Here is a 15703-nt window from a genome sequence, read left to right on the forward strand (position 1 = left end):
TCCTCAGGGCACATAGCTCAATAGCAGGAAAGCCAAAGTCAAACTATAGATGGAGGAAAAAAAGAATAAACAACTGTGGGGGAGGAAAAGAAAAGCCTAAAGATCGATTGTTGAAAAGTGGTTGTTATGGCTCACATATACTATACTAATGTGGAGAAGGAAAGGAGAAAAAGTGTCAAGTAAATAAAAAAGCAAGAGGAACAAAAATACCTAAAACATATATGCAAAAAAAAATGATCAAAAAGACAAAGACAAAAAGAAAAAATAACTTATTTGCTCTCAGGAGACATTTATTCATATATTTCTCTCTCTCCCTCTCCCTTCCTCCCTCCCTCGCCCCCCCCCACCTCTAAATCTTAACTGGTTTCTCTAGTTTGGAGCCCAGGCTGGTTCACAGGAATATCAACTTAAATTCTAATTATAGAGAGTGTAAATGAACTCCACAGTTCCCAACAACTACCTACTTCTCATGTGTCCCCCTCGCAGGATCTTGTCCACTCTCAGTCTATTGTTATGTATGCGGGTGCCTTTCTGTTCCCAGTTTAGAAACTACTGTGCTGTGCTCTGAATCTGCTGGCACCCCTCTGGCTTGTGTCATTGTGTGTGTGTGTGTGTGTGTGTGTGTGTGTGTGTGTGTGTGTGTGTGTGTGTGTGTGCTGGCACTGGGGCTTGAATTCAGGGCCTGAGCAACATCCCTGAGCTTCTGTGCTCTACCACTGGAGCCACAGCACTGTTTTCTCAGTGATGGGAGATAAGAGTCTCACAGACTTTCCTTCCCCAGGCTGGCTTCAGCCTCGATCCTCAGATCTCAGCCTCCTGAGTAATGAGGATCACAGGTGTGAGCTGGGCTGTGCCATTTAGATTCACACCACAGAGACTTTCCGAAAGGAGCTGTGACCAGTAGTAAAATCCTGCCATACTCAGAGGTCTCTTTCTTGTCTCCTGGGGGCAGGGTGGGGGACGGGGGCTTTGAAGGAGTTGCTGTGGTTTTCTCTGTTCCCATCATGGACTTTGACTGACTGGAGCAGAGATCTCTGCCACATTCAGCTCTTCTCACTCAGCTCTGTCTCTACCACTTTCAAAGCCTAAGGGGTCCACTCCACTCAGACTGTGTGCTGGGGCCCACATGTGTCCATCACCGCAGCCATACGCGACTCACCAGGTACGCATGCAAGCTGATGGATGCACTGACTGGAGTACAAATAGTTAATCAGGGAGGTGAGTCGCCTTAGAAGAGCCTGTGCAGTGGGGAAAGAAAGAGAAGCATCCTAGAATATTGGTAGGGGAAAAAAGGGTATATTATGAAAAGTTTAACAATACTGATTCTACATGAATCAAGTGACCATTTCTATTCACTTGTGTCTTCTTTCATGTCTTTCATTAGTGGTTTATAGCTTTTGCTATACATGTCTTCTCCTCCATAGTTAAATGTATTCCTAATTTATCTGATTTTTAGCATAATTTCATGGTTATGAGGGTGTTGTACAGAAAGGTTATCATTTCATAAGTCAGGTAAGGAGTGTGTTTGTTTTGTGGACAATGTCACCCCTTCCTTCATTTCCTCTCAGTTCTGCCCTCCCGTTACTGCTCACAAGTTACATAGTTCGTGTTCTACGTAGTGTATACTGAATAGCATGATTGTATTTGTTCACCCCTACTCCCTCCCTTTCCGCGCCCCCCACTGACCTCCCTAAAAAGAAACAAACAAACAAACTCCAACAGTATCAACAACAACAAAAAATAACATGTTTCCATTTCCTGGAATTCATTTTGGTATGATTTTAGTTTTTAACTATTGTGTATGGGAATACATTCCTGGATCTCTCTTTTTTTTTTTTAATAGCTAATTGTATATAGAAATGCTACTGGTTTTTATAGGTTAGTTTTGCATCCTGCAGCTACAGTTTACTAAATTTGTCTTATCAGTTCTAACAGGAGTGTGTGTGTGTGTGTGTGTGTGTGTGTGTGTGTGTGTGTGTCTGTCTGTCTGACTGTCTGTCTGTCTGTCTGTCTGTCTGTCCGTATGTGTGGATGTGTGTTGAAGTCTTTAAGGTTTTCCATAAAACCAATCAAGTCACCTTTTATTGTTCCCTCTCTCTCCCCCTACCCCCCCTTCTCTTACTTTGGCTAGGATTTCCACTCCTCTGTTAAGCAGGAGCCATGAGAATAGGCATCTTTGTTTCAGTCCTAGAAAAGAAGTTTTCACAGCTTGTTTGCTTCGGGCCATGTCATCTGGTGGGTTTTCGTGCTTCTCACTGAAGATGAGTCTTCAAATTCTCCTTCAGGTGATTGATTCGTGTGTCTCCAATTCTTCAGTGCTAGCTTGCTTGTGCCTCATTAATTGTCTTTGGTGGTGTCCAGTTAGTCTGATTCTTGATTATTTGTGCAGCCTTGCACTGATCTCTGTGCATTCGACAGAGCTAGTACAAACTGATTTTTTTTTCTGGTTAAGGTCATCCATTAGGTCTGCTTCGAGACCCACCTGGGGATCACAGTTGATAAACCTGTGGCCAGGGGCTCCAAGTGGGGTGAATCCTATCTGGTTCCTAAGACCAAAGCCAGGATGGAAGGGGCAGGGGGTGAGGGTGGGATAAAGGCCCACTTGGAGGCACACAGAGCGCAGGTCTGTTCCCTCATTTGCAGATGCATGCACCTTCTTCTAGGTCACTGGGAAGGAATTTTTGTCTAAGGATTGACACAGTCTGAGTCTGACAGGGGTTGGAACCAAGTTGAGGGGTTGTTGCTTCTATGCCTAAGGCAATGACCTGTCTGTGGCACCAGGTCTTCTTATGGGCCCCTGGCCAGGCAGCTCTTTCTCACTCCCCACAGGTGACAGAGAGTCAAGCTGAGATTCAGGGCTGTTCCAGTTCCCTTGTGCAACCAAGTCTGTCAACTCTTTCCTGAGGACTCTTGATGGCTATTTCTCTCAGCTTATCCCTAAGCAGAATGTTCCTCCCAGACTAACCATAGTTTGGGAGTTGAGATTCAGGGGTGCCTTTATAATCTCCAGTGCAACTGAGTTTTGTGAATGTGTCTTCGAGTCACAAATAAGCCAGTCTCCCAGCAATTCCCTGCACAGGAAGGCTTTGTTCTGGAGCTGGGAAGGAAATCCAGGAGCCTTTCAGAATCTACCACGGTGCTGAGGTTGACATCCCTGCCATAGGAACTGAGACAGGTAACCTCTCTTTGGGGCGGGGGGGGCGGGGGGGGGGAGGTCTATGTATAGCTATGACTAATGCAGCCCTGTGGGTAAGATAGACTGGAGGTGAGTTCGAGGGTCTGTGATTGAAACCAAGAAGGGTAGGCCTTGTTTCCTAAAGTACTCATGGGTGGGACAGCCCAATCCTCTTGGAGAAGGGGAACTGGCTCTTTCTAGATCTGGAATCTGGGTCATAGGTAAGAAATCTGGCCTTGGAGCACAGGATCATTTTCTCAGAACAACCCTTCCACAGGGCACTGGTGGCTCACACCTGTAATCCTAACTACTCAGGAGGCTGAGATCTGAGGATAGTGGTCCATAACCAACCCGGGCAAGAAACTCCATGCAACTCCTATCTCCTCTTTCCAATTAAACACCAAAAAAAGTCAAAGTGGAGCTGTGGCTCAAGTGGTAGAACACTAGCCTTGAGTAAAAAAGCTCAAAGACAACACCAAGGCCCTGAGTTCAAACCCCACAACCAAGACACACACACACACACACACACCAAAATAACAAACAAAAACTCTTATATCTTAGGATCTCTGGGTTTCATAAACTCCTCTTGAATACCAAGATTTCCACAAAGGATTTTTTTGATCTGTGGTCTGTGGGTGGCTGAGAAATTATTGTCACCTTGCTAAACTTACTCTTCTCTCCGTTTGTCTTTCAGATATCTTCTCTAACCTGTCTGCTTTCACAATTTTCTCTTCATTTTTTTTGACCTAAGCAAATTTGTTTATGATATGTCTAACTATTATGATTCTCTTTTTTGTATTTCTCCTGTTTGAGACTTTCTGATATTCTAAGATATTCTAAGATTCTGATATTCTAAGAGCTGTGAATTTATGTTCTTCACCAAACTCTTGAAAACTTCTGCTCATTTTTTGTGTTCTTTCTGTTTCACTGTTCACCTGAGTTTCCCTTTACTATTTTTCCATGTGTTCCCTCTGTTCTTCTGACTCGGCTCTTTTGCTCTAATTTCAAGTTCACTGACTTTCTTTGATCATGTCCAATGTGCAAAAAAAAAAAAGTCTATTCAATTAATTTTTAACTTAAGGCAAAGGATTTTTCAGTTAATGATTCCCAATTAATCCTTTGTTTTTCCCTGCTTCATGTCACTATTTGTTTAATTAGAGTTTATTTTTCCTTTGGTCTTCAAACATAATCATTGTAGGTATAGAATACTTACCCTAGTCTACTAATTCCGACATCAGAGTCGTGAGTTTTCTTGGTAGATGACTTGCTATGGGGAGATGAGCAAATAGAACCCAGATTCAAATCCTGTCCCTGCTTTATGTTGCCTCTGTGACTTGGGAATGTTCTAGAGTCTCTTCCGCATCATTTTCTTTATATAACATAAATTGTGATCTACCACACATTTCACTGAAGAAGCCAAATGTCTGACTCATCCTTTCCTTCTTCTCTTTTATTATTCCCTATTGAAACTAACAGCATATGCTCCTAATTAACACTCAAAACCTCTCCTCTCATTCACCCAGTTCTCTTTATCCCAGTGCATTATTCTTGTGGGGGTCACCATTGCTACCTAACTGTACTCCTAGCCTGTAGGAGGCTGAGGCAGGAGGATGGGGAGTTCTTTCGTCTATAAGAGTTCAGGTCACAGTGATTCAGCTAGGCTGCCTTTCAGCTGTAGGTGAGTATATTGTAGTGAAGTTCTGGAAAATGGGGAGCAGCATAGTCACAGAGAACTAGTGAAGGCACACCGTTGGATTTGTTTCTTTCTTTGTGCATTTTTATTGTTGTTATAAAGGTGATATACAGAGGGGTTACAGTTACATAATGATGCCGCCCCTTCCCTGGCTCTCTCTCTCGGTTTTTCCTTCCCATCCCCTCTCACAAGTTGTATAGTTCACTGTCAACATAGTATCTACTGAGCACCACTGCTGCATTTGTTCACCCTTTGTCCCTCCATTTCTGTGTCCTCCCTTACCCTCCCAAAGACAGATAAACAGACAAGACAAAAGAAAAAGAAAAAAAGAAAAAAAGAAAGAAAATCCCTCATTTCCATTTCCCGGAGTCCATTTCAATAAATATTATTTTATCTGATCAGATGCACATAGGCATTATGCCTTTGTGTTCCCCTCCTAAGAATATCTTTCTTTGGTCTCACTGTGTGTGAATGCATAGAGTCCAGTATCACTTATCATGCCCATTTGATTTTTACTCCAAGCCATCTCATAAGAATTGGAGATGAGGGCTGGGAAGGTGGCTCAGTGGTAGAGCACTTGCCTTGCATGCATGAGGCCCTGGGTTCGATTGCTCAGCACCACATAAGCAGAAAAAAAAAAGCCGGAAGTAGCGCTGTGGCTCAAGTGGTAGAGTGCTAACCTTGAGCTGAAGAGCTGAGGAACAGCGCCCAGACCCAGAGTTCAGGCCCCACAACTGGACTCAAAAAAAAAAAAAAAAAAAAAAAAAAAAAAAAAAGAATTGGAGATGACTTCATAGTGACAGCTTGTTAGGTTTTGGGGTTTTTTTTTTAACTGATTAATCTCCCCTTGGAGGCCTATGATAATTTTCTGATCAATTCTACCAAGCATCTCCTCCCCCCCTGCTTAATCATGCAATTCCTAACATGTTGTCTGCCCAAGGTTTCCCCAGCCAGAAGCTCAATTCTGCTTTGTCCACATTCCTGGAAAGAACCCGAGCTCAAAGAACGGACTTTGCAAAGCTTTCTATCCTACCCCACAATATCTGGAACAGGATCAGGTAAGACAGAGGTAAATGTCGGCTTCTTTAAGTGTGTCTGACTGTGGATTGTTGTGTGTGTGTGCATCTAACACCAATAACAAAAAGCTCTAAATGTAATCCAGTTTCAAGCTGTGGCGGTGCCATTTACCAGTTAGATTATGAGAAGCAGATCACTTCCCTTCTCTAACACTTCGTGTTCTTGGCTGCAATGTGAGGGTATTGTTATCAGGTGTGCAGAATGTCTGAGACAGAGCCATGCCATGCATGTGGTGGTATGATTGGTTGACTCATAAAAGGTGACTGATTCACACTTAGACAACCCTCAATGGGTTGTGGGTGGAAAGTAGAGGAAATACAATACCAAAGGTAAAAAAAAATTCCCATGAAGAAGTTGGTGCACTTTCTGTAAAGTTGTGTGTGTGTGTGTATGTGTGTGTGTGTGTGTGTGTGTGTGTGTATGTACATGTGCACCCATGCACATGCTGGGGCTTGGACTCAGAACCTGAGCACTATCCCTAAGCTTTTTCTTTTCTTTCAAAACTAGTGCTCTACCACTTGAGCTACAGTTCTACTTCTGGGTTGTGTGTGTGTGTGTGTGTGTGTGTGTGTGTGTGTGTGTGTGTGTGTGTGTGTGTGTGTGTGTGTGTGTGTGTGTGTGTGATATTAATTGGAAATAAGAGTCTCACAGACTTTCCTGCCCCACCTTGCTTTGAACCACAGTCTTCACATCTCAGCCTCCTGAGTAGCTAGGCTTACAGGCATGAGCCACCAGCACCTGGCAATGTCTTTTATTAAATTGAAAAGAAAACAAAACCATCAGATGAGGACGGGGAACTGCTGGGGGCTGAGGGATGGCTGGACATCCATTGAGCCTTGCTGTAGACTAGTCTTAATGCTGGCAAGTCACTTATGTGACTTGTCTCACTTATGAGAATCTGGGTGTTATTGTTGTGTCCCCTTGTACAGACATGAGCTCTGTCCAAGATTGTCAAATCAAGGAACCAAAAGTCAAACTCTGGGTCCATAATTCTACTATCCTCATGCGGCTCCATCAAATAGCTTTGAGTCCAAAGACCAGAATTTGACTGCAAGAACATTTCATGACCCCAAGTACCTGTACCAAGCATGCAGTTCTGACCCCAGCAAACTCAAAAACCCATAATGCTTTGCTTTCAGAAGACACTTGAAAACACCTCAAAACAGTGCACTTTTAAACACTTTCATAGGAAGTCCTTGGACTCTATGCTCCAGGAGAGGCGAACAATCTTCCAGTCTGCTCTCTGATACTGTTTAAAAGCACACATAGCCCCTCCAACCAATTTTTGAGAAATGAAGCATCAGTTTTTCTGTACTTCACATATCCTGTGGCCACGGTGCCTTTTTTCTCCTGGATTTTCATCTGTCTGTTTTCTGAAATTATGACAAAAAAAGGGAAGAATCTATTTTTGATGAGTACCTACTGGATCAGAAATCTATGAAGAAGATATAAATATGGATTTAGATTTAGCTACAATGCAGGGGTATTTATTGATCTTTAACAATAGAATTACACTCCATTTGTTTTTTTAGTATAGACACAGAAGCAGATATAGCTATAAAGATAAATATACATAGGGAATATATATACTAAGAATATATACATATGTATAGATATAGATATAGATATAGATATATATCAACAAAGGTGAGGTGGGGTTCCTACATCTGTATATATCAGAGCAAAAACTAGACCTGTTGTTTCCATGTCTAGGAATTTGTTGCAACTTCTCTTCAGGCTGTATTCCAAAGATTACAAAACCATTTCAACTGGTCGGGCTGCATTGCTCAATGAGAGTTTCCACACAAGAAAACAGTTCAGTACCTATAGCTTCTATTTCTAAAGCAGGTATCTGTTTTCAGCTGGTGTTCTATAATTTCTACCTGTTACCACAGGTCCAAAGCAATCAGTGCTGCCAACGTTTCTGTTTGAGAGGGACATTAAGTCAATAGCCCCAGGGTACACAGATGATGAATTAAAGGACTAGAATCACAACTTGCACTGTGTGAGTCCATCTCGGCTGAGCACTGCAGCCCCTTGAGCAGGAAAGAACTCAAACATATTTAGAAGATTGCTCCATAGTCACTCCTTCCCTATTCGATCACAAGAGATATCTGAATTCACTGGGACTGCCATAGAAAATTAGAACAGGGGCTGGGAAGTTGGCTCAGTGGTAGAGCGCTTGCCTTGCATGCCTGAGGCCCTGGGTTCGATTCCTCAGCACCACATAAGCAAAAAGAAAAAAGCCAGAAGTGGCGCTGTGGCTCAAGTGGTAGAGCACTGGCCTTGAGCTGAAGAGCTGAGGGACAGTGCTCAGGCCCAGAGTTCAGGCCCCACAACCAGACCAAAAAAAAAAAAAAGAAAATTAGAACAGAACTTCCACAGAAGTTCATTTTCTCACAGTCCTGAAGACTGAAAGTCCAAAATCTTTCTCCTCAACTTGTAATGTCTTGGCTGTGTTCATGTGGACCTGGCATTTTCCTCTACATGAGTCAGTATCTTAATCTCCTTTTTTTTTTTCTTTTTGTTTTAATGCTGTTCCTGGGGCTTGAACTCGGGGCCTGGGTGCTTGCTGTCACAGAGCTTTTTTGCTCAAGGCTAGTGCTCTCCCACTTAAGCCACAGATCCACTTCTGGATTCTTGCTGGCTAATTGGAGATAAGAGTCTCAGTGACTTTTCCTGCCTGGGCCAGCTTCTGTGGTCCTCAGACAGCCTCCTGAGTAGCTAGGATTACAGGTGTATGACATTAGTGCAATGCTTCTAATCTACCTTTCTACAGGAAGAACTGTCATATTGCATTAGGGCCAACCTTAGTGACCTCATTTTTTAACTCGATTGCCTTTTTAAAGACCCCATCTCCAAATAAAATCCTATTCAGAGTATTGGGGGCTGGGACTTCAAACAATGCACCTAGGAGAACGTAATCTAAAATATTAATAGATTTCTTCATTATAACCCTCTGTTTTGGTCTGTAGCTACTTGTTTCAGTGCCAGGGATTGAATCCAGAGCTTTCTGTATGCTTAGGCAAGAGCTGTACCATTGTGTGCATCCCAATCCTTTTAGTCAATTGTGTGTGTGTGTGTGTGTGTGTGTGTGTGTGTGTGTGTGTGTGTGTGTGTGTGTGTGTGTGTGTGTGCCCATCCTGAAGCTTGAGCTCAGGGCCTGGGTGCTATCCCAGAGTTTTTTTTGCTCAAGGCTAGTACTCTACCACTTGAGCCACAACTCCACTTCCAGATTTTTTGGTAGTTCATTGAACATAAGAGTTTCATGAGCCAGGCGCCGGTGGCTCACGCCTGTAATCCTAGCTACTCAGGAGGCTGAGATCTGAGGATTGAGGTTCAAAGCCAGCCTGGGCAGGAAAGTCCATGAAACTCTTACCTCCAATAAACCACCAGAAAACTGGAAGTGGCATTGTAGCTCTAGTGGTAGAGTGCTAGCCTTGAGCTGAAGAGCTGAGGGACAGCGCCCAGGCCCAGAATTCAAGCCCCATGACCGACAAAAAAAAAAAAAAAAAAAAAAAAAGAGTTTCATGAACTTTCCTGCCCAGGCTGGTTTCAAGCTGTGATCTTTAGGTCTCAGCCTCCTGAATCATAGCTGTGATTACAGGTGTGAGCCCCAACACTCTGCCTTTCGTAGTCACTTTTAAAAATTAGGCTGTTTGTACTGCCTTTGGAGAACTATTTAAGGAAGATCTTAACATTATAGGTAGACCCACATAAAAAATTAGCAACTGAGTCTGGTGAGTTCCCACAAAATCAACTATGGAGGGAGACGGATCTGGGAAAATTCAAGTAGTAAGCTTCAAGAAGAACTCTGCTAGTTTAAATGTCAACAGGGAAGAAGCAGTTATTAAAGGCACATAGGTATGAAAAAATAAGGAGAGGTGAAAACTGTCAGGCTGAAGGAATCCCATATATAAGACGTAGACAGGCATCAGCTCCAGCTGTCCCGTGCTAATTCAAAGTAAAGGCCGAGTGATGTTGGCTATTATTAGTTTTATTGATCTATTCTATACATCTATCATCAAGCCTGTTCACAAAGTGCCTTTCTTCAGCTAACATTTTCTTGTATACATCAAAAAAATCACATGGTACCCCATAAATACACAAACTTATTATGTGCCCATTAAAATTAATAATAATAAAGCTAGGCATTCATGGCTCACTCTTGTAATCCCACCTACTTAGGAGGCTGAGATCTGAGGATCATGGTTAGAAGCCAGCCCAGGCAGGAAAATCTGTGAGATTCTTATCTCCAGTGAACCAGCAAAAAGAAAAAAATCAGAAGTGAAGCTATAGTTCAAGTGGTAGAGCGCTAGCCCTGAATGAAAAAGCTAAGACATAGTGACCAGGCCCTGAGTTCAAGGCCCAATATTGGCACACAAAAAAGAGAGAGAAAGAGAGCTGGGCTACGTCTCCAGAGTAAGCATAACTTGGAGCATAGAACCTCCAAATGATCCATTCCCAGCACAAGTATGATAGCCATAGGCCTGCCATCCTGGACTTAGATGAGAGAGAGTGGGAGGAGATATCCAGGAATGTGTACCAACCTTATGTCATAGCTACAAACCCTCCTTTCCCCTGGCATTTTGTGCCTATAATCCCTTAGTGAGGGAGGTCAATCACCATTGAAACCAATGAGGCACGCCTTCAGATTCTGGTGCGCTGACACAAAGCTATCATGACCACAATAAGAAACCAGGGAAGGACATGCATCCATCCTGCAGAGGACATACCTATTGCATGGCCAACATTCTTAAGGCAAATGGTGACCCTTTGTCCAATTCCTCAGGACCACTATGCAGTGCCTGGGGAGAGGCCGGGTTCTCTGGGGCATCTTCAAATCCAACCACAGCCTCAATCTTGCCCCTCAGCAATTGCACTACCAGCATGTATCAGGAGTTGGAGCCTCAAGTTGGAATGACCAGGAAAAACCTGAAGGATTTAACTTTGCAAGCCACGTGCTAGACTACTGGGCTCAAATGGAGAAGGTAAGTCGTGGAGAAGGCTAGACATTCTCTCGGGCCTTTTCTGGCTTTTTCATTCCATAGTCCTGTGTGCATGCTCCGCCTCTCCCCTAATTGTGCTATTTACATGGCTACTGATAAATCTTCCTAAAAACCTCAATCTTCCTTCTTCTGAAGAACTTCTGATTCTATATTGCGTTCTTCTGTCTCATAATCTATTTTCCCTAGCCTAGAGTTTTCACATACCAGTTTCCTTTGCTGCTGAAGAAGATTGTTTACTGGTGTCAAGAGTTCCCACAACAATTCGATTATTCTGTTGTATATTTGATGTTTTATGAAGTAAATAAGGGTCTAGACCTTCTTAGACCAATTTATTTCTAAACCCAAACTCTAGAATCATCTTAATTTAAAAACCAAATGTTAAATGTTGAAAGGGATGACACTGATCAAGTTATATTGTGTTCATAGACTGCTTTGTTAAATGGCAACTCCTTTGCACAACTACTTAAAGATAATAATAAAGAATTAAACATTAAAAAATAATAATAATAAATTAAAACCAAGCCAATGGCCCATACCTGTAACCCTAGCTACTCAGGAGGCTGAGATCTGAGGATTGCAGTTCAAAGCCAGCTGGGTAGAAAAGTCCATGGGATTCTTAGTGACAATTAACCACCAGAAAATCAGAAGTAGAGCTGTGGCTCAAAGTGGTAGAGCACTAGCCATAAAAGAAAAAGCTCGAGCCAGGCGCTGGTGGCTCACGCCTGTAATCCTAGCTACTCAGGAGGTTGAGATCTTAGAATCACGGTTCAAAGCCAGCCAGGGCAGGAAAGTCCATGAGATTCTTATCTCCAATTAACCACTAGAAAACTGGAGGTGGAGCTGTGGCTCAAGTGGTAGAGCGCTCGCCTAGAGCTGAAGAGTGCAGGGGCAGTGCCCAGGCCCAGAGGTCAAGCCCCACGACCGACAAAAAAAAAAAAAAAAAGCAGAAGAAAGAAGGAAGGAAGGAAAGAAGGAAGGAAGGAAGGAAGGAAGGAAGGAAGGAAGGAAGGAAGGAAGGAAGGAAAGAAAGAAAGAAAGACAGAAAGAAAGAAAGAAAGAAAGAAGGAAAGAAAGAAAGAAAGAAAGAAAGAAAGAAAGAAAGAAAGAAAGAAAGAAAGAAAGAAAGAGAAAAAGAAAAAGCTCAGGAACAATGCCCAGGCCCTGAGATCAAACCTCTTAACTGACTAAATAAATAAATACCAAATGTTTAGCAGTTATATTAGCCTTTTTGTTTCTATTTATTTTACTTATATTTATTTTTTGATTTACTTATTTATTGTCTTCTTCATTTTACTATTACAGTAGTAATTATTATAATATTTAATTAATATTTTTGAGCAACTGTTCTATGCAGATGAAGACATTATCGTATGTGCTTTTGCTCATGAAATAACCCCTTTAAGCACTACTATCTTCTAGGTAATATTAATGGCCCCATTTCACAGATGAGAAGACTTAGGCACAGAAAGGAACCCATGGGTTAGATGGAGTTAAGACAGAACTTGAAGTCTCCCTTAAGAGACATGAAGTCTATTCATGTCCTATAGGGTTGGGGGAGGGGGAATGTTGATGGGGCCCCATCTCACTCCCCAAGTTGTTTTAAAACTGTAGATGTTGTCGATGATATCTCAGTCCTGGGGCTGTGCTCACTGCTGGAACATTAGCATGGCCCTGGGTCCTTCAGGGAAGTGCCCTTTCTTTGGAAACAGGTACTAACACATCGTCTGCATTCTTGCCTAGGAAGGCAAGAGAGGTCCAGAACCCGCCCTCTGGTGGGTGAATGGCCAAGGCAATGAAATAAAGTGGAGCTTCAGAGCAATGTCAGACTTAACTCAACGTACAGCCAACATCCTCACGCAGAACTGTGGCCTGCAGCAGGGTGACCATCTGGCCTTGGTGCTACCTCGAGTACCTGAGTGGTGGCTGGTGACCATAGGCTGTATCCGAACAGGTCAGTGACTAAGGGGTCCCAGGGGCCCTTGGAGCTGGCCCACCCAGTCCTGTGATGTTGGGTGCTGTGCCCTCCCGCCTGGCACTGATACCATTTTGAGACATTGGTTCAGAACACTTTTTCTTCCTGATACCTTCCTTCTGTCTTTCTGCTTCTCATGCTCTCATAAACACTTCTGTTTCTTCTCTCCTTCACACTAACATGCACACACATACACACACATACACACACACACATACTTTCCCTTGCACAGTATTCTCAAACCTTTCCACTTTTATTTTCTTAAAAAGATTTTCCATTAGTATTTTCCTGCATTTGAGCTCTCTCTCTCCTCTCTCTCTCTCTCTCTCTCTCTCTCTCTCTCTCTCTCTCTCTCTCTCTCTCTCTCTCTCTCTCTCTCTCAAATAAGATTCCTTTATGTACATGGTGATATTTACAAATACCTATAAACACAGGAGCATATGAACCTGTTATACTCCAGATGTTGCCTTTATGTAGTCATAAGGAATTGCCACACACAAGATATTGAGGTCTTTCCATTTCTTTACAAATGGTACAAATATAGTGTGCATATTTGTACACACACATGCATATCACATTTTCTAGGTCCACTCACCCATTGATCATCTCTTTTATGCCAACATTCTCTATTTATATATTATCTGTCTATCTGTCTAGCGATCCACTTACATATCTAAACTATCTGCCTGTCCACCTACGTCCCTACCTGTCTATCTCTATCTCTCTTCATATTCTCTAACAAAATAGCCGGTTGACTCAACAAGATCTCATGCAATTAACCATTAACAGCCAGGCCAAAGGACTGTAGAGAAAGCAAGCCATGTCACTCATACAGCTAAGAGATGGTGTGTGCTGATCCCTGTGAGATGAGCAGGATGAGAGGCTTCAAAGCAAAGGCAGAGCAATCCAAGCCTAGGCCTGGCATATGCAAAAGCTTCTGAGTCAGGAGCCCCTTGGTGAGGCGTGTTCATTTTGAAGTGCACCCTTGAGCTGTGAAGGAGAGAGGAGGAGAAAACAAGTGAATGGCATCCTAGACTTTCAGGTTAGGGAGTGTGATGTATTCCTGTGGCAGAAAGGTTGGTCTCGATGAATCTTGGATAGCAGGAGGATTCAGAGGAGGACATGGTGGAGGCTGCCAAGGGCTGGGGCTCACTGTTCGTGATGGGGATGGAACAGAAGGGAAGCAAGCTTAGAGAACATGGTGACTTACCCTGATAGGAGAAGATTCAAGACGACCTCAAGGGGCTGAGGGAAAAGGAGGACTAGGCTCCATCTAGTCATGACACCATCCTCCCAGCTCTATTCCCAAATCTTATGTAAATTTGGCCAAAGCAGGGCCCATTTGTCCCCGAGATGGATGTCTCTCAAGTGAAAAGGGTAAGGCAGGAATTTCCTTTTTTAAAATGATTTTTTAAAATTGTTTTTATGGGGCTGGGAAGGTGGCTCAGTGGTAGAGTGCTTGCCTTGCATGCTCGAGGCCCTGGGTTCGATTCCTCAGCACCACATAAACAAAAAGAAAAAAATCCGGAAGTGGTGCTGTGGCTCAAGTGGTAGAGTGCTAGCCTTGAGCTGAAGAGCTGAGGGACAGTGCCCAGACCCAGAGTTCAGGCCCCATGACCGGACCAAAAAAAAAAAAATTGTTTTTATGAAGGTGATGTACAGAGGGGTTACCATTTCATAAGTCAGGAAATAAACACATTTCTTTTAGGGCTTTCCTTTTTTATTTTTTTGTGCTGGTCCTGGGGCTTGAACTCAGTGCCTGGATGCTGTCCCTGAGCTTCTTTGTTCCAGGCTAGTGCTTTTCCATGTAAGCCACAGCACCACTTCTGGCTTTTGCTGAATAGTTTATTGACAATAAGAGTCTTTTTGGGGGGGGGGGGGTGTCCAGTCGTGGGGCCTGAACTCTGGGCCTGGGCGCTGTCCCTCAGCTCTTCAGCTCAAAGGCTAGTGCTCTACCACTTGAGCCAAAGCGCCATTCCAGCTTCTTTCTTTTTGCTTATGTGGTGCTGGGGAATTGAACCCAGGGCCTCAGGCATGCGAGGCAAATGCTCTACCACTGAGCCACCTTTCCAGCCCTGACAATAAGAGTCTTACAGACTTTTCCTGCCCAGGCTGGCTTTGAACCAGTATCTTCAGTTCTCATCCTCCTGAGTTGCTAGGGTTACAGGCATGAGCCAAGCCACCAGTGCCTGGTTTAGGGCTTTCCATTTTTTAACATAGACAGGCATCACCTGGAAATCTTGTTAAGATGCAAGATTGATGTGGCCTTGGGTGTGAGATTCTGCCTCTATGGAGCATCTTTTGGCTAGCAAGTGGTTAGGGGATTTGTCTACAGGCGAGCCAGGCCCAAAACCCATGGCTGTAAACAGGATATGAAAACATACAAGGTTTCCTTTCTCCTCAACAGGGGTCATCTTCATGCCTGGGACCAGCCAGATGAAAGCCAAGGACATTCACTACCGACTCCAAGAGTCTAAAGCCAAAGCCATCGTAACAACAGAGACCCTTGCCCCAGAGGTAGACTCTATAGCTTCTGAGTGTCCTGCTCTGAAATCCAAGATCCTGGTGTCAGACCAAGGCCGTGAAGGGTGGCTGGACTTCCGGTCTCTGATTAAGTGAGTTTCTGCTCTGATGAATGTGGTTCTCGGCTATGTCACTGACTGGCTGTGTGACCCTGGGCATTTTCCTTCCCTCCCTGATTCTTAGCGTTTGAGAACGTTGGACATATGCATTCCGTCATTAATATATACTCAGTACTGAAATGGCACAAAGAAAAA

At 43.5% G+C, this 15703-nt stretch overlaps 1 protein-coding gene across 5 annotated transcripts in view; it reads left to right on the top strand.

Moving 5' to 3' along the window:
• The first annotated feature begins 2872 nt into the window (after positions 1-2872).
• The window catches only part of LOC138814926 (acyl-coenzyme A synthetase ACSM1, mitochondrial-like), a 30149-nt gene continuing 17318 nt past the window's right edge, over positions 2873-15703 (top strand). The window contains exons 1-5 of one of the 5 annotated variants that reach the window (XM_070004058.1): positions 2873-3175; positions 5809-5937; positions 10738-10936; positions 12695-12905; positions 15334-15541. In XM_070004058.1, coding sequence (XP_069860159.1) covers positions 10745-10936; positions 12695-12905; positions 15334-15541 — 611 coding nt within the window. In that variant the 5' untranslated portion in view covers positions 2873-3175; positions 5809-5937; positions 10738-10744. Of the gene's footprint in view, positions 3176-5726; positions 5938-10737; positions 10937-12694; positions 12906-15333; positions 15542-15703 lie in introns of those variants that run through there. The other 4 variants (XM_070004057.1, XM_070004056.1, XM_070004055.1 and 1 more) reach the window with 4 other exon arrangements.

This window comes from Dipodomys merriami, unplaced genomic scaffold (genome assembly GCF_024711535.1).
Source record: "Dipodomys merriami isolate MVZ:Mamm:240054 unplaced genomic scaffold, mDipMer1.0.p SCAF_62, whole genome shotgun sequence".
Lineage (NCBI taxonomy): Eukaryota > Metazoa > Chordata > Mammalia > Rodentia > Heteromyidae > Dipodomys > Dipodomys merriami.